General features: G+C 35.2%; 1 protein-coding gene across 1 annotated transcript in view; it reads left to right on the top strand.

The window, feature by feature from the left end:
* CNTN5 (contactin 5) overlaps positions 1-14,023 on the top strand; it is a 616,731-nt gene that overhangs the window by 450,776 nt on the left and 151,932 nt on the right. The window contains exon 9 of the mRNA XM_059466383.1: positions 969-1,172. Within this exon, the coding sequence (XP_059322366.1) occupies positions 969-1,172 (204 nt within the window). The remainder of the gene's footprint in view (positions 1-968; positions 1,173-14,023) is intronic.

The following is a 14,023-nucleotide window of genomic DNA, read 5'->3' on the forward strand; positions in this document are numbered from 1 at the left end:
CTGTAAAGAAGTATACATAGGGTTAAGGCTTTAAAGTCAGAGTTGGTGAAACTCCACATGAATAATTCCCTGCAAGGAACATCCTGCTAAATCAGAATCTCATTAACTTTACTGGTACTTCTAATTCTGAGGCATAAATGAATCTAGGTTTTTATTAAATCATGATATAATCTCATGCAGAATAATAGGAAATAACTTTTTTTCCCTCAACTAATTATTATGACTATAAAGGGAAAAGTATATAATGTTCAGGTAAATAGAATAGATGATTCACGGGATAAAAATAAGAACCAAGGGAAAGGATTTAACTGCTATTTTTAAAAGTCAATGATTTGTTGGTAGCTTTGATTTAAGGAATTATTAATTGATCGTAGGGATTTAAGCTGCATAAAGGAAAGGTTAAGGAATTCTTCAATGAAGCAGATGTAAAAGATAGAACTATAAAGCAGTAATATTACCTACAAGGTATGTGGAGCAGTTACTACAATCTAGTGACTTTAAAAACAAACATTCAGAATGAAACCTGTTTGTACACACACATTTGCATTTGCATAGCTCTGCAAGAATCATCTTGACATATTTCCCTGCAAATCTGACCTAGTAGAGAAAATAATTCTTTGGATATTATTATTGGTTTGGCCCAAAAGACTAGAAAAGGGATTTATTTCATATCTTATTGCTGTTTTCTGAGTCTGATGAATAAATTAATTATTTCACCTGAATTAATTCTGCCTTCACAAGGAACTCGTGGATTCAACATTTATGATACTTTCAAATTCCCAAGGGGAGAAAAAAATATCCTCTTAAATTCTAAACCAAACAAATTAAAAGTTTTTAAAATCTTTAACTTTTTCTCCCCATACATTATTGAAATAAAGCTAATGAACATTAATTTAGTGTATCTATTAACATGACACAGTATTGTTTCTGCAATTAATTTATCTTATTTTCTTTCTGTGTTCTTTTAGAGATCATCTATAGCTGGGTATTTAATGAATTCCCATCTTTTGTGGCAGAAGACAGCAGGCGTTTCATCTCTCAGGAGACAGGCAATCTCTACATATCCAAGGTGCAAACATCCGATGTTGGCAGCTACATATGCCTGGTGAAAAACACAGTGACAAACGCCAGAGTTTTGAGTCCTCCTACGCCTCTGACACTGAGAAATGATGGTAAGAAAGCATCATTTCTGGGTACTACGTGGAAAAAAAAAAATAAATAAAAATATTCTGATTAATTCAAGAAATATTATTTTATTATTTTTCAGTATATGCGTGTATTTTCTGTAGAAAATGGCAAAGGGAAGTTGTTCATGGAGGCATTTCTTTTAGAACATCCAGACCTTGTGAGAATATTTAGATCTGCAAAGGCTGAAGTGCAAACTGACACCTCTTGGTGTATTCTGTTTAGTACGGTTACTCCACCTTGCTCTTCTGATGTTCTGTCACTGACAGAGAGAAGCACATCTCCTTTATAGGCAATGTCTGTTGCCTTAGGGCTCAGTTCAGTTGCCTCAACACAAGTGGCTGCTGCCACACTGATACTCTCAGGCACCAGGGACATCCATCCACCAGGGGCTGGCAAATGTCACATGGGGCATACAGACCGGCTGCAAGATGCCAGGAGATTATTCATGTGTTTGGCCTCTGTGGTTAAATACAACACAAAAAAGTTTCCTTAAATACACTGGCAGAAAAAGGAGGAGAATCTTCATCCTTTTCTGGGTGCAGAATATGCCATAGTGTCAGAGGATGACAAAAAGTCTGAGATATTGCCTTCTTTGCCTCAATCTTAACGCCAAAAGCAGTAGTACTTGAGATACCCAACTCCTGGAGCTGGAAGTTAGGGATGGGGACCTGAGTGATACCCCCATAATCCAGGATGGAATGGTTTGTGATCTGCTGTGCCAGTCAGATACCCACAAGTCTATGGGCCTGGATGGGATGCACCCAACAGGGAGATGATGAAAGAATCCACCAAGCCTCTCTCAATTATTTACCAACAGTCCTGATTATCTAGAAAAGTCCCAGTTGACTGGAAAATAGCAAATATGAGGCCTACCTACAAGAAGGATCAGAAGGACAATCCAAATTCTGGATTCTGCATCTGCCACTGCCACAGCCCCAGGCAGTGCTTTAGGCTGGGAGCAGAGCGACTGCAAAGCTGCCCAGCAGAAAAGGACCTGGGGATGCTGGCAAACAGCAGCTGAACATGATCCAGAGTGTGCCCAGGCAGCCAAGAGGGCCGATGGCATCCTGGCCTGGCTCAGCCAGGTGTGGCCAGCAGGAGCAGGGCAGGGATGGATTGTCCAGCTGTACTCGGTACTCTTGAGGCCACATCTCAAATTTGTGTCCTGTTCTGGGCCTCTCTGTTGGAAAGAGGACATTGAGGGGCTGGAGTGAGTCCAGAGAAGGGCAGTCAAGCTGCTAGAGGTGTAGAAAACACATGTGATGAGGGGTGGCTGAGGGAGCTGGGGTTGTTTAGCCGGGAGAAAAGGAGGCTCGGGGGAGGGTTTATCACTCTCTACAACTGCCCAAAAGGAGCTTGCAGAGAGGTGGTGTCAATCTCTGCCATGTCTCAAAGGAACAGAGAAAATGGCTATTTTCCTTCCTTCCAAGACGTTCTACGCTTGATTATGCTTTCTAGTTCCTCACAACAATTCAGCTCATGTGAATCCACACATACATAAATCAAAGAGAGAAAGAGAGAGAAACTTTTGAGAGCTTTCTTTTATCTTACTTATAACTTTTTCTCAAACAAACATTAGTCCTATGCTACAAACACGTTACAAAATCCAGATTTAAGCACAGATGACTTAGTTTACTAGAGTAAATTTAAAATATGTTCACCAATTAGAATGGAATTAAGCTGCTTTTTTCATCGTAGCAAATTTAAATTTCCTTCTGCATAGCATGTAACCTCTACAGCAAAAAGCTGCTCTTTTAATTTATCACTTCCTATTTTCTTTTGCTGGTTTAGTACTTCTTTTAACTATTGAGTTTCAGGTGTTTGTTTAATTTTATTGACTTAACATAGTGAATCCGTATAACATATCTTTTTGGTAATGTTTTTTTCAAAATTAAAATGTCCAAACATTGACTGCTTTTTAATCTGTTTAGACCCTGAAAAAAAATAGAATTTCATTGTCATATTTATTATTCATATCTTACTCTATTTATTCTTTATGATATTTCTTCATGCTTTTATTTGTTTCTGTCTTGTGCAGAAATTCAGCAGATTAATTATCTGTTTTGTACTGACGGTACATAGGTAGACAACCTACTGAAAGAAATTGAGAGAGTAAATAAGGATAAAGGCAGCAGTCTACATCACTGAGCTAGGAAAAAAATCTATGAAGGAAAACTCTGCAGATTTTTTTTAAATGTCAAGTGGGTAGTAAATACCAGCCTCCAGCAAATTTTTTGTTTCACGGCTGGCTGTCACATCACTGTGATAATCCAACCTTCTGAACTGTGCTGGAGTATTGGGGAAGTGTTTGCACATAGATGAACAGCTCCTCAGCAATTTCCCAGTCTCCTGACTCATTTTTTCACACACGTGAATTTCTACTAGGCTTCCATGCCTTAATTTTAATCTGTTGGTATTTATGAAAAGCTCCTTTCTTGTCATGGAATTCTTCAGTACTTCTCAGTAAATTGGTTCCTTTCCTGTATGACTGAGCAAGTTTCTCAGTGAAGAAACCTCAACTTGCTACCTAATCTTGCAGTCTCCATAAACATACCTGGAAAAAATTGTTAAGGAAAGTACTGGTTGCTAAATCATATTACTTGGGAAATCTGTCTGGTTCCACCTCCCCCACACAATGCAATAATATGGGCCTCTTGAAAAATATCTGTGATTATAATAAAAAATTTCCATAAATCATACTGTACTTTTTCATTTTCATACAAATGGCCTTAGGTAATACTGCCTTGTCCATTGACAAATATTAAAGGGTCACAACAACATTTTTAAAGTCTGTATTCATTATGTGCAAAAATACAAAATAACTGTTGAAAAGTAGTGCTAACTAGTTAAAGAAAATTAAAGTAATTTATGAAGAAAGAAACTTCTGTGAATAAACTCCAAGAGGGAAGTGAGAATTTAAAAATGGCATTAAAACAAACATTAAATTACCTGAAAATATACTCAACTCTATGTTTGCTGAGTTGTGTTATATATTTTTAAATATGGATTTTTAAGCTTTTCTTTGTCATAAAACTACTTGAATTACTTTGAACTTTTCAAATACTCCCTTAGGTTTAAAAATAATACATCTTTGTGAGTTCCAATGGTTGGCATCACAACTGACATTACCCTAAGCAGCCAGCACATTTGTTAGAAACCACAGGAAGAGCTTGTGGTTTTAAACAGCTTTTACATATAGCTCTACATAAATAAAACAATTTATACAGCCTGTATTCTCCAAACGTATATATCATTAACTCCAAAGTACTCTAATTGATTTATTTATCATCATTCTTAGATTTTGATGTATATAGAGTACCTATGCCCAGGGGACTAGACAGCTGGTGGCAAAGAGCACTTCAATGACAACACTGGTCTCTATTTATCTATGAGAAAGAAATGGAATAATATCAAGGCATTCTGTCAAACTCTGAAAGATTGTGAGAACTTACTGGGATTTTATTAATCTTTTATTTCTTCTGTGATGTGTCTCAAAGGAGAGCTTAGCTGCTTGATATGAAGCAAATTAAATAAAAACATCAAGAAATCCTTCAATGGATTCTGAATAAAATGAATACCTCATTTGTTCAGATGTCCTTGACAATCAGTCATTTCATGTAATTCAATTTCACTTCAAGCTGGGTTATAAAAACACCCTAAAATTTTGAGGAGAGAAAATGTTTTAGGAGGAAATAAAAGAATATGCATCATTTCATTAACTGCCTCTTAATGCATTACAAATTTTGAGGAAATATTTGATAACTGTTTACGAATAATAAACAGCTTTGTTAAATTGTATCTTCAGAGGCTTGGATGCTGATTGGGAGCAGTAAATTATCTTCACTCATAAAAACATCTGAAAGTCTGTTCAAATTAAGGAAATAGAAATCTAGGGAGTATAAACATTTGATTTTCAGTGCATAAGAGTTATTTCAAGTTCACACATTTTTATTCCAGTTTTTCTTACTTTTTTATCCTTCTTGTTCTTTGGAAAATAAGACAACTTTAATGTTATTACTGTACAGTAGTAAATTACATAATTCTTCATTTTAACTCTGTGCAGATACTGCATATTACCTTTGCTATGGTGAAATTTCCAGAGTTAAAAAAGAAAACAAACAAACAAACAAACAAACAAAAAACAAAAAACAAAAAAAAAACAAACCAAACTTGGACAATTTCAGAAACCAGAAGATATTTTCTACTATGTTCCATTAGAGCAAATTAGTTTAACCTCCAGATGTTGGTATGTCTGACCAGACATATTTTCATGTAACTGACTTTCAGATTTTTTCCATGTCTTCATAATCTGTGAAGCAGTGAACTGAATTTTGTCTGTGTTCATTCTGTTGATTAATGCAATGTGAGTAATAGTCTCACATGATAGAACATATAGCTATCAAGGTATTAAGGATGTTAAATTCTAATTTTCCATGATGAAATATGGTCTGCATATGCTTTTTGAGGTGTAACTCTGGGATATGTTGCTTGAACAACAAGCAACAGTTGGTTATCTAAAAATCTGGTTATCTAAAGATCTAAGTTATCTAAAGATCTCTTTACCAGCAGGAAAGAAAATTTGGAAGAAATCAGAGCAAATTCCCAAATAATAGAAATCAAGCAATTAAAAATGCCCAGTGTAGCATAATAAGATAATAAATAAAGCTAGAACAAAATCTGCAATTTCACAGACATAGCTGTACCCACCCCAGAAGAATGCTGACAGTTGTTAATTAGCTGAAACCTAAAATATTTTTTTAAAAATGCTTAAAGATGAAATGTAGTGGTTTTGACCTGTCTTCTTTGCCTTTCTCTGGTTTTTATTTTTAATTTTTTTTCAACTTTTATTAGTGGTTTTGTTCTCTAATGAGGTTATTCATATGGAGCTGAATTCTAGAAGACAACAACATGCACCTGAATTTTAACAGGAGTTCGAAATACATATTCAGCTGTGACTCAATTGTGCTATATTTTGTGGATTTTCCAGTCACATAGGCTTCCTCTTTCACATGGGTTATATTGCAAGGTTTTGCTGTAACATTTTGTATTTTAATTGTGTCCATAAAAACTGTATAGAGACTGTAGGAACTCTTCTTACTCAGTACTCCAGGGCAGGAATCAAACCTGACATAATCCTGCTTTGATTTTTTTTTTTTTTTCAAGCACAGACAAAATGTCTGGGCAAAAATCAAGTTTGTCCTTTAGTGGTATACAGAGATTGATAGCCCTGACAGAGACACGAATGTATGCAAGGTTTGCTCCAGGGGAAGGTTGATAAAATGGCAATGTCCCTGGGCAGTCATTACCTGATAGTAAATATGTTTCTCCTGTAAAACTGTAGTGAGGTATTTTAATGATGGGTCACTCTGGAAACTGAAAATAAAAGTCTTCCTACAATCTCTGCTTTACTCTACTGAAAATGTATCCTGCGTGGGTTACAGGTACTTTGTACTTTTTTTCTCTTTTGTTTTGCTATTGTGCCAACGTCCTCCTGCAATGTTGTCAAAATAATAGGATGAAAATCAGGATTAAGAAATGTTAGTGTAGTCTTATTTTAATTTCTAAAAAAAAATAAAAGAAGGCCATACATGTAATAGGATGGGGGAAGGTTGTTGGTTTTGTTTGGCGCTTTCTTATTTCCAAAATATTAACTTTTTCTTTTTATTTTCTTTTATTTATTTATTTAGAAAGTCTGTTCCAGTTAGCAGTAATGGTTCTTAACTTATAGGCAAGAAAATCTATAGGTAGGCAGAGAATTTTATAGAGGTTTTCTATTCAATAAACCTCCTACAGGGTGTTTTATAGGAACTGTAGAATAGTTGAAGAACACTCTCAAACAGAACACAACAGTTCAAAGATACCATTTGAAAAATATTTAATCTAAAAATGTAGAGAGACAAAATAACTTGGGATGGTCTTTTGACAATGTAAAAGGGCTGAACCCAGGTATCTATGGGGCTATTACAGGAGGAAAACAGGGAAAGGTTGGGAAAAGATTATGTCCCAGGATTCACTGTAGAGCAAGAAGTCTTTCACTGCAAAAGTTTGCATTGAGTTTAGTCTGCTTTTGAGTTCAGTTAAGGTAATTTCTTTACAGGATTCTTAATTGCTAAATCTTCCCATTGGTTTATAGAAACACTATATGCTGAAAACTCAGTGGTTGCTTTTTAAATTAGCCAAAACCCTCAAGATTCTAGGCATGTAGAGTCTTGCACATCTTCTGCACTTATGTTTTCTTGTTTCACTCCTTCTCCTTATGATTTTTGAAACTTACACAAAGAGTTAACTGATCCATACACAGAATATACAAAGCCTAAAATTACTGAACTTGAAAAAAATGTTCCTCTAAATTTGCTAAATTTGTCAGGATTAGGAATGGTGTTGCATTGAACTATAACTGTTAGGATTTCAGACAGAAGTATGTTGGTAATATTATAATTCTTGGTGACTAAAGTTAAACTTGCGCATTTGATAATGGAAGTAACCTTTACAGCTGTAAATGGTTTCAGAGTATGGTCCTGAATGTTATGTATCTTAGTGTCTCAGGAACTTAGATAGAAATTCACCAGTGACTGCTGCTTTGCAGTCTGAGAGTATGGCATAATATTCAAATTGAAATTACTTGTCAGTTTGGAATTCTTTTCAGAGTAGCAAAATAATTTGATTATGAACATCAGGAGTTCTGCTCGAAGTTAAAACTGCAGCAAGTAGGTAACAGGATGATTTGTTTTTATTGGGTCTAAAACAATGGGTATTTTAATACTTGTTTTTGAGGATATTTCCTAATAATATGTTCTTGTTTTGCATGGTTATATGAGCAGTCTCAATTGAAAAAAATTTCCTTATTTAGGAACCTTTTCCCAGTTTATTAGATACAATGAGTATTAGAGCAACACTATTACGTGCAGTAGTGTTCTAATTGGTCAGAAGAGAGGAAAATACCATCTCTGCACAAAACAATAGTTTTGACACTTCTGGCACCTGTTGGAAAGGGAATATTTTGTTTTTATTCTGTAAAACATTGCAGGTTGCAAGGAAAAAAGAATTAAGCTTAAGGTCATATTTGAAGTACAAACTAATATGTCATTTCCTATAGGAAAAATGATATTCCTAGAGAAACTTCATCAGGAAGATAATTACAAACCCCATAAAAGTAGATATTTCTCCTAATCACTCAGACTAAATAAGATTTCCCAGGTTTCTGAATATCTTTTGTGAGCCTGTCCTGGACGAATATTGGGCAATTGGAAAGGAGAAACAATAAACATTGGCCAGTGATGCCTAAAAGAAATCTGCCACATATTTCTTATTCCAAGGTCAATGTAATCTCATTCCCTGTAAAAACAAAATGGAACGAAAACCCCTATGATTTGGTTTTCATTGAGCTAGGCCTCCCAGGCAAGATGTAGACTATGTAATGAGTCCATTTTGTTCCTTGATGTGTATGGCTGCTCAGAAAAATTATCTACATACCTAATGAGTGAAAATAATCAGGTTTTCTTGTTTAGATACAATCTGTACATGCACAGATCTTCATATTGGAGTGCTGTGTGCAAGCCACTCACATGTCCTCACTCATCTCTGAATGTCCAAAGCATGAAGTTTGGTTTCATCTAATACCAGATGTGCTGGATTTAGAAGGAGAAATTAGATGCCATTTTACAAATATGTGGGAAACTGATGAAGTCTAGCTTATTCCTCACTGAAAACTTTTTTACAAAGAAAAAGACTGCAGACTTGGTCATAGTCTGCTCAACATCTTCAAACACAGGTGAACAGAAATCTCTGCAGCCCAATCTGTACACTAGAAATTTTGGTCTCTCATTTGAAGAATTAAATAATATACTATTTCCCACATTGCTTATTCTGAGACTATCTCATTGCTTTTGTGTTTTTAGAGTTTGGACTCAGTTCCCTTTATTTTATTCATAAGACCTATGATTTCAACTGAAAATTAAGTGGTTTTGGTTCTTTTTGATGTTTAAGAGAGGAATACATTTGTATCTATGACAGTTATACATTTAAGAGTTATAAATAATAATGTATTTCAAGATAGTAATTCTATTTCTAGAAAGGGTTTTCCAAAGTTCAGAGTTCAGTGTAACTGATAAACTAGTGAAATCAATTATGAGTAAAATATAGATTATACAGTGGTGAGAGTAAAATAATGTTTAAACACTTTTTTCTTCTAAATGTGACTTTCTTTCACATTTATTCCTCTAAAATTGAGAACACATCAACATCTTATCCCTTAGTTTTAAACTAGAGTTTATTCCCTTCTTGTGCTGGATTCATTATGATATTTTTCCAGACATTGAATTACCAATTTTTCTGTCATATTAGGATATATTCCAGTAAAGACCTCCTTCCATCCAGTGATATGCAATAGGATTTGCCCTCTAACATACGAAAACAGTGTTGGCACTTTAGCATTAACTCAGTTTAGTGCTTAGTTCAGTGCATTACAGAATGCAATTTCACATGAGCATTTTCAGGGCTTCTCAAATGATAAATTTATAGCTCAAAACCTGGCTGAGAGATGTTTAAGTGGAAGCAATACTGTGGACTGTTACCTTCAAACAACAATTCCACAGTAAATTTCTAGGGATTTGCAGCAGGTATTGGTCCTTTAGAATAAGATTAAGAGTAGGTGAGTCAATAAATTCTTCCCAGTTCATTTAAAATCTCTGGTGCAGACCAGAGACAATGGTGGGTATCATTATTATACTTGAATTAATTCAGTTTGTGCTGTCAATTTACTGTCATTGTAAATTTGTGTATTCAAGGCTCTCCCAAACAAATTTCTGGAGACGTTTAACAGTACAGGTCTTCAGGGAAAGTGCTAAATATTCATTTGCTACAAAGGGACCCATACCTTTGACAATCTTAGTTTTCATCGCAGGTTATAGATAGAAGAAGAAATTATGCATGAACATTCTGTAAGCAAGTTCTTTGGCAAAATTTTCTTGGGTTTAGATACATATTCACACAACAGGTCATCATTACAATGTGGTAGGATACTCAAATTTTGATCTGTAAAATTATTTTTAAATTCTTATGCAGCAGAATAAGTTTATCATGCCTCAAGAAGTTTCCCAGAAACTGATAGGAAGATGCAGACTAGTAAGAATCCCAATTAAATTTGTCTTTAGAGCTTTATCCAGGATACAACAAAACCATGTTAACATTCCTGCACCACCTGATTAAGACTGGGGACTTCTTTGTGCAAACCTCTCAGATGAGCATTCTTGGTCACAGAGCTGGGAGGGTTTTATCATTTGTTAACAAAATAATGGCAAGTATCAATCCATGCCTAATCTTTTTCCTGGGTTTATCAGACACTTATTCAAGCACTGCCTGTAACCTGTTCCATTCAATATAAGGCCCCAAAGGAAGTTAAAGAACTATTAGTGAAAGAGTATGTAACAAACACAAATCAGCCTCTACACATCTGAATACGAGGATGGGTCATGGTTTCTCAGCAGTCAGATTCTTTTTGGCCCCATGGAGAAAAAAATTCTTATTGGATGAATACTGTGGTTTTTCCACACTCTTCCTCTGAGGTTGTATAAGGCATGGGTTTGCAGGCTAAATGTAGAGGTAGAGCAGTCCTTTGCAAAGCAATAACGTCTGATATCCTGTCTGTAGCTCTTTCTCTTGCTCTTAGCTGAAAGGACTGAAAATCAGAAAGTGATCTTTCTTCTTTATTCCATTCTCCATTCCATTAAATGGCCCCTAGTGGATAAAGTAAAGAATTTTAGCTGGAGTAATATCTGTAAATGTTTGAAATTTTATTACTTCTATTCCTGTAATATGTAAGTGCCTCAAAATCAATATTTATCACATTTTTATGTCATCTTTTTTTTAATACATAAATGAAATGCAGACATTATAGCTTAGTGTTCATAAGACATTGAGTAGCAGAGTGTAGAACTCAAGTCACAGATTTACAGAAAAATTGGAGGAAAAAACTTGTTAAATAAAACCTCTTATAAAAATTAAACCTGATTTTCTGAATAATTTTTTTCTGTATTTGGGTTGGAGAATAATTTTTTACAGTTATCTTTGTGATAACTGTATCATTGTAAAAAAAAAATCTGTAGGAGAGATCTCTTCTATAAATATTGAGATCCCTTTCTGGCCGTGTGACTAACAAGCCCTTGATTCTATCAAGGTGAAACGGTGCCTGTGTTAACTGTTAACTCCAAGGTTAAACTTTGTCCTGTGATCTGCTCAATCCTTTAAATCAGTGTCTTCTTTGGTAATCAGAGGCAGAACTAAGGGGTTATTAGTTTTTAAATCTCTTCCAGCCAAGAAGACCCTGCCTGAAAGGGCAGAGACCCAAACACTGGAAAATTTAAGGTCGAATGACATATTTCAGACTGAAGGCCAGGGATAAGACTTACTTTAACAAACAAAGTTTGCCTTTTAAACCCAATGCTAATCCCAGACCAAATTTCAAGATATGGTTAACCAGATTTATTTTGAAGAGCTATGTTTGATATCAATCACAAATTCAGTACTTTTATACCCAGATCTGAACTCAGGTGAACAAGTTTGGGAAGTAGGGACTCTAGCAATGTAATTAGCCTAAAAAATAATGAATGATTAGGGTCAGACCTTGAAAGGTAAAGGATTTTCAGAAAGTATTTTTTTTCATGGGAAGGCAGAGCCCAGCAGCATTGAGAAAAGCAACCTATTGCTCTGTAGTGCCCAAACCATGTAAGCTCTGTGATTTGTTAGCCACTTGAAAATCGTATATTATGTTTTTATTCTCTGCTGATCAATTTTATTTATTGTTGTATTTCATGTTTGATAACTGGGTATAAAAAATGACTGAGAGGATTTTTTATAGCCCCAGCCAAACCTCTGTAAGGGAGTCATGTATATAAGCCTGAGAGAGATTGATTCCAGTGCACATAGCTCAAAACCTGAATATTTCTTAAAAGTTCAGTTTCCTTTTAGCATCTAGCACAAATGAACAAAAATCTTCATGAAAATGCAGGTGATGGTTGTTTTGCCATCCCTGACTCAAGTGACCAAAACAAAAGCTAGAAAGCTAAAGAGCCTAGAGGCAGCACAGCCATAGCAAAGCGATTATAGTGTAATATGGGAAGGTAAGGCCTTAACAATTCCCTTAATATCTATGCAACTCTAATGGCCTTCATGGTCTCAAAGATCATAAATAATAAGGATGAAAAATATCCCTCTGCAATAATAGACTTTTGTTTCCTAATTTTCATAGGGGCACCAAGCAATTGCTCAGTAATTTTTATACATTTCCTGCCAGCTGCTGCAGGCATGTCTCTTGCTAGGGTAGCAATAACCCAGAAGAACAGGACATGGTGCAAAGCATCAGTCAATCAGTATTTCATTAAAAGTATGAAATGATGGCATGACATGTAAAGAGCATTCAGTATGTGTACAGATTGCACTCACTAAAGGGATTTAATGTAAGTTAGAAACATGAGATCTGAAAGATAATATTGTCCCTGAGATGGGTACACATGTACTGTATTATTTTAAAGGCAAGAATAATTTAATCTTATTGTAAGTTCTGTTTTTATTCAGGGCTAAAACAAGCAAGTGTTGAGTACTGTGTAACAATTCAAGACAATTAGTTTCCAGAACAAAGCCTTGCCCAAAAGCAAAACCACCCCATTTTTAATTTCATTGAAACACAAACCTGTCAGTGAGTGTGAACAGTCAGTGGGTGCTAGAGATTTAAAAGAAACACCTTGGGAATATAAGGCTCCATCATAAAACCTAAATGAGTTATTTTCAGCAGTATTCACTATAAAGGAACATAGTAGATTTCTCTATCAGGAATGATGCTCTTGTAATTGAAGTTTATATAGAAGAAATTTTAGCGAAAATATTGACACTACAAATAATAATGAGGTTCCAAGGCTGAACTTCTGCATGGAAGGAAGCAGGATGTGCTATTTTCCTTGACTGATGCTTAGGACTACAAGGAAGGTAGGTAGAAAAGGTGTGGGGGGTTTTCCAAAAAAAGGGACTCCTAAGAACATCTAAGGCATGACAGACCACTAGGTCTGACTTCTGTGTCACCTGTGTTGATAGAAAATCCATAAAAAAGGTATGATCATTAGGGTTGTATTCAGCACATTATCATACAGTAGTCTTACCACACAGTCATATATCAGCAACACAGATTTAGACCAGGGAAATTGTGCTTCAGTCTGTATACAGCTTTCCTGAAGAGTCTGAGAGAATATGAACAGAAATGTCCAAGCTGCTTGCATTTCACATAGTTCTTTACAGGGTCACCCATCAAAGGCTGTTGAGGAAAATAAATTCTTAGAGGAGTTGAAATACAGCCCTACTTTCAATTAAAAATATGTTAGAAAAAAAATCTATTATATGAGTACCTAAACTGTTTGGAGAACTGATAGATTGTCAGTAAGGACTTATCTGAGACTTCACTATTCCGCACATAAACTATCTGGAAGCAAAATGAACAAAGTAATAATACTTTATTAGATATTATCTGTAAAGACATTAGAGTGCCACAGTGTACGAGCATCAGTTCAAGTACAAAACAGCAAATAGAACTGAATTTTGTAAAAAAATCAAAAAACTCCAAGGAAGTAAATAGTGTGAAAGAAAGATCTACATCTTCATTATTGTTGTGCAGTTCTCGCCTTCACATCTCAAGTGTGAGAATGGAATTTGAAGAGGTGCCACATGGGCACTAGGAATGTTTAGTAAAGATTCTTTCTAAGGAAGGTTTAATGGTCTGTGGTTTTTCAGTCTGCTAAAGACATATTTGAGAGGAGATATGATAGATATCCTGTAAAACCGATTACATGGT

Source organism: Ammospiza nelsoni, chromosome 2 (assembly GCF_027579445.1).
Source record: "Ammospiza nelsoni isolate bAmmNel1 chromosome 2, bAmmNel1.pri, whole genome shotgun sequence".
Taxonomy (NCBI): Eukaryota; Metazoa; Chordata; class Aves; order Passeriformes; family Passerellidae; genus Ammospiza; species Ammospiza nelsoni.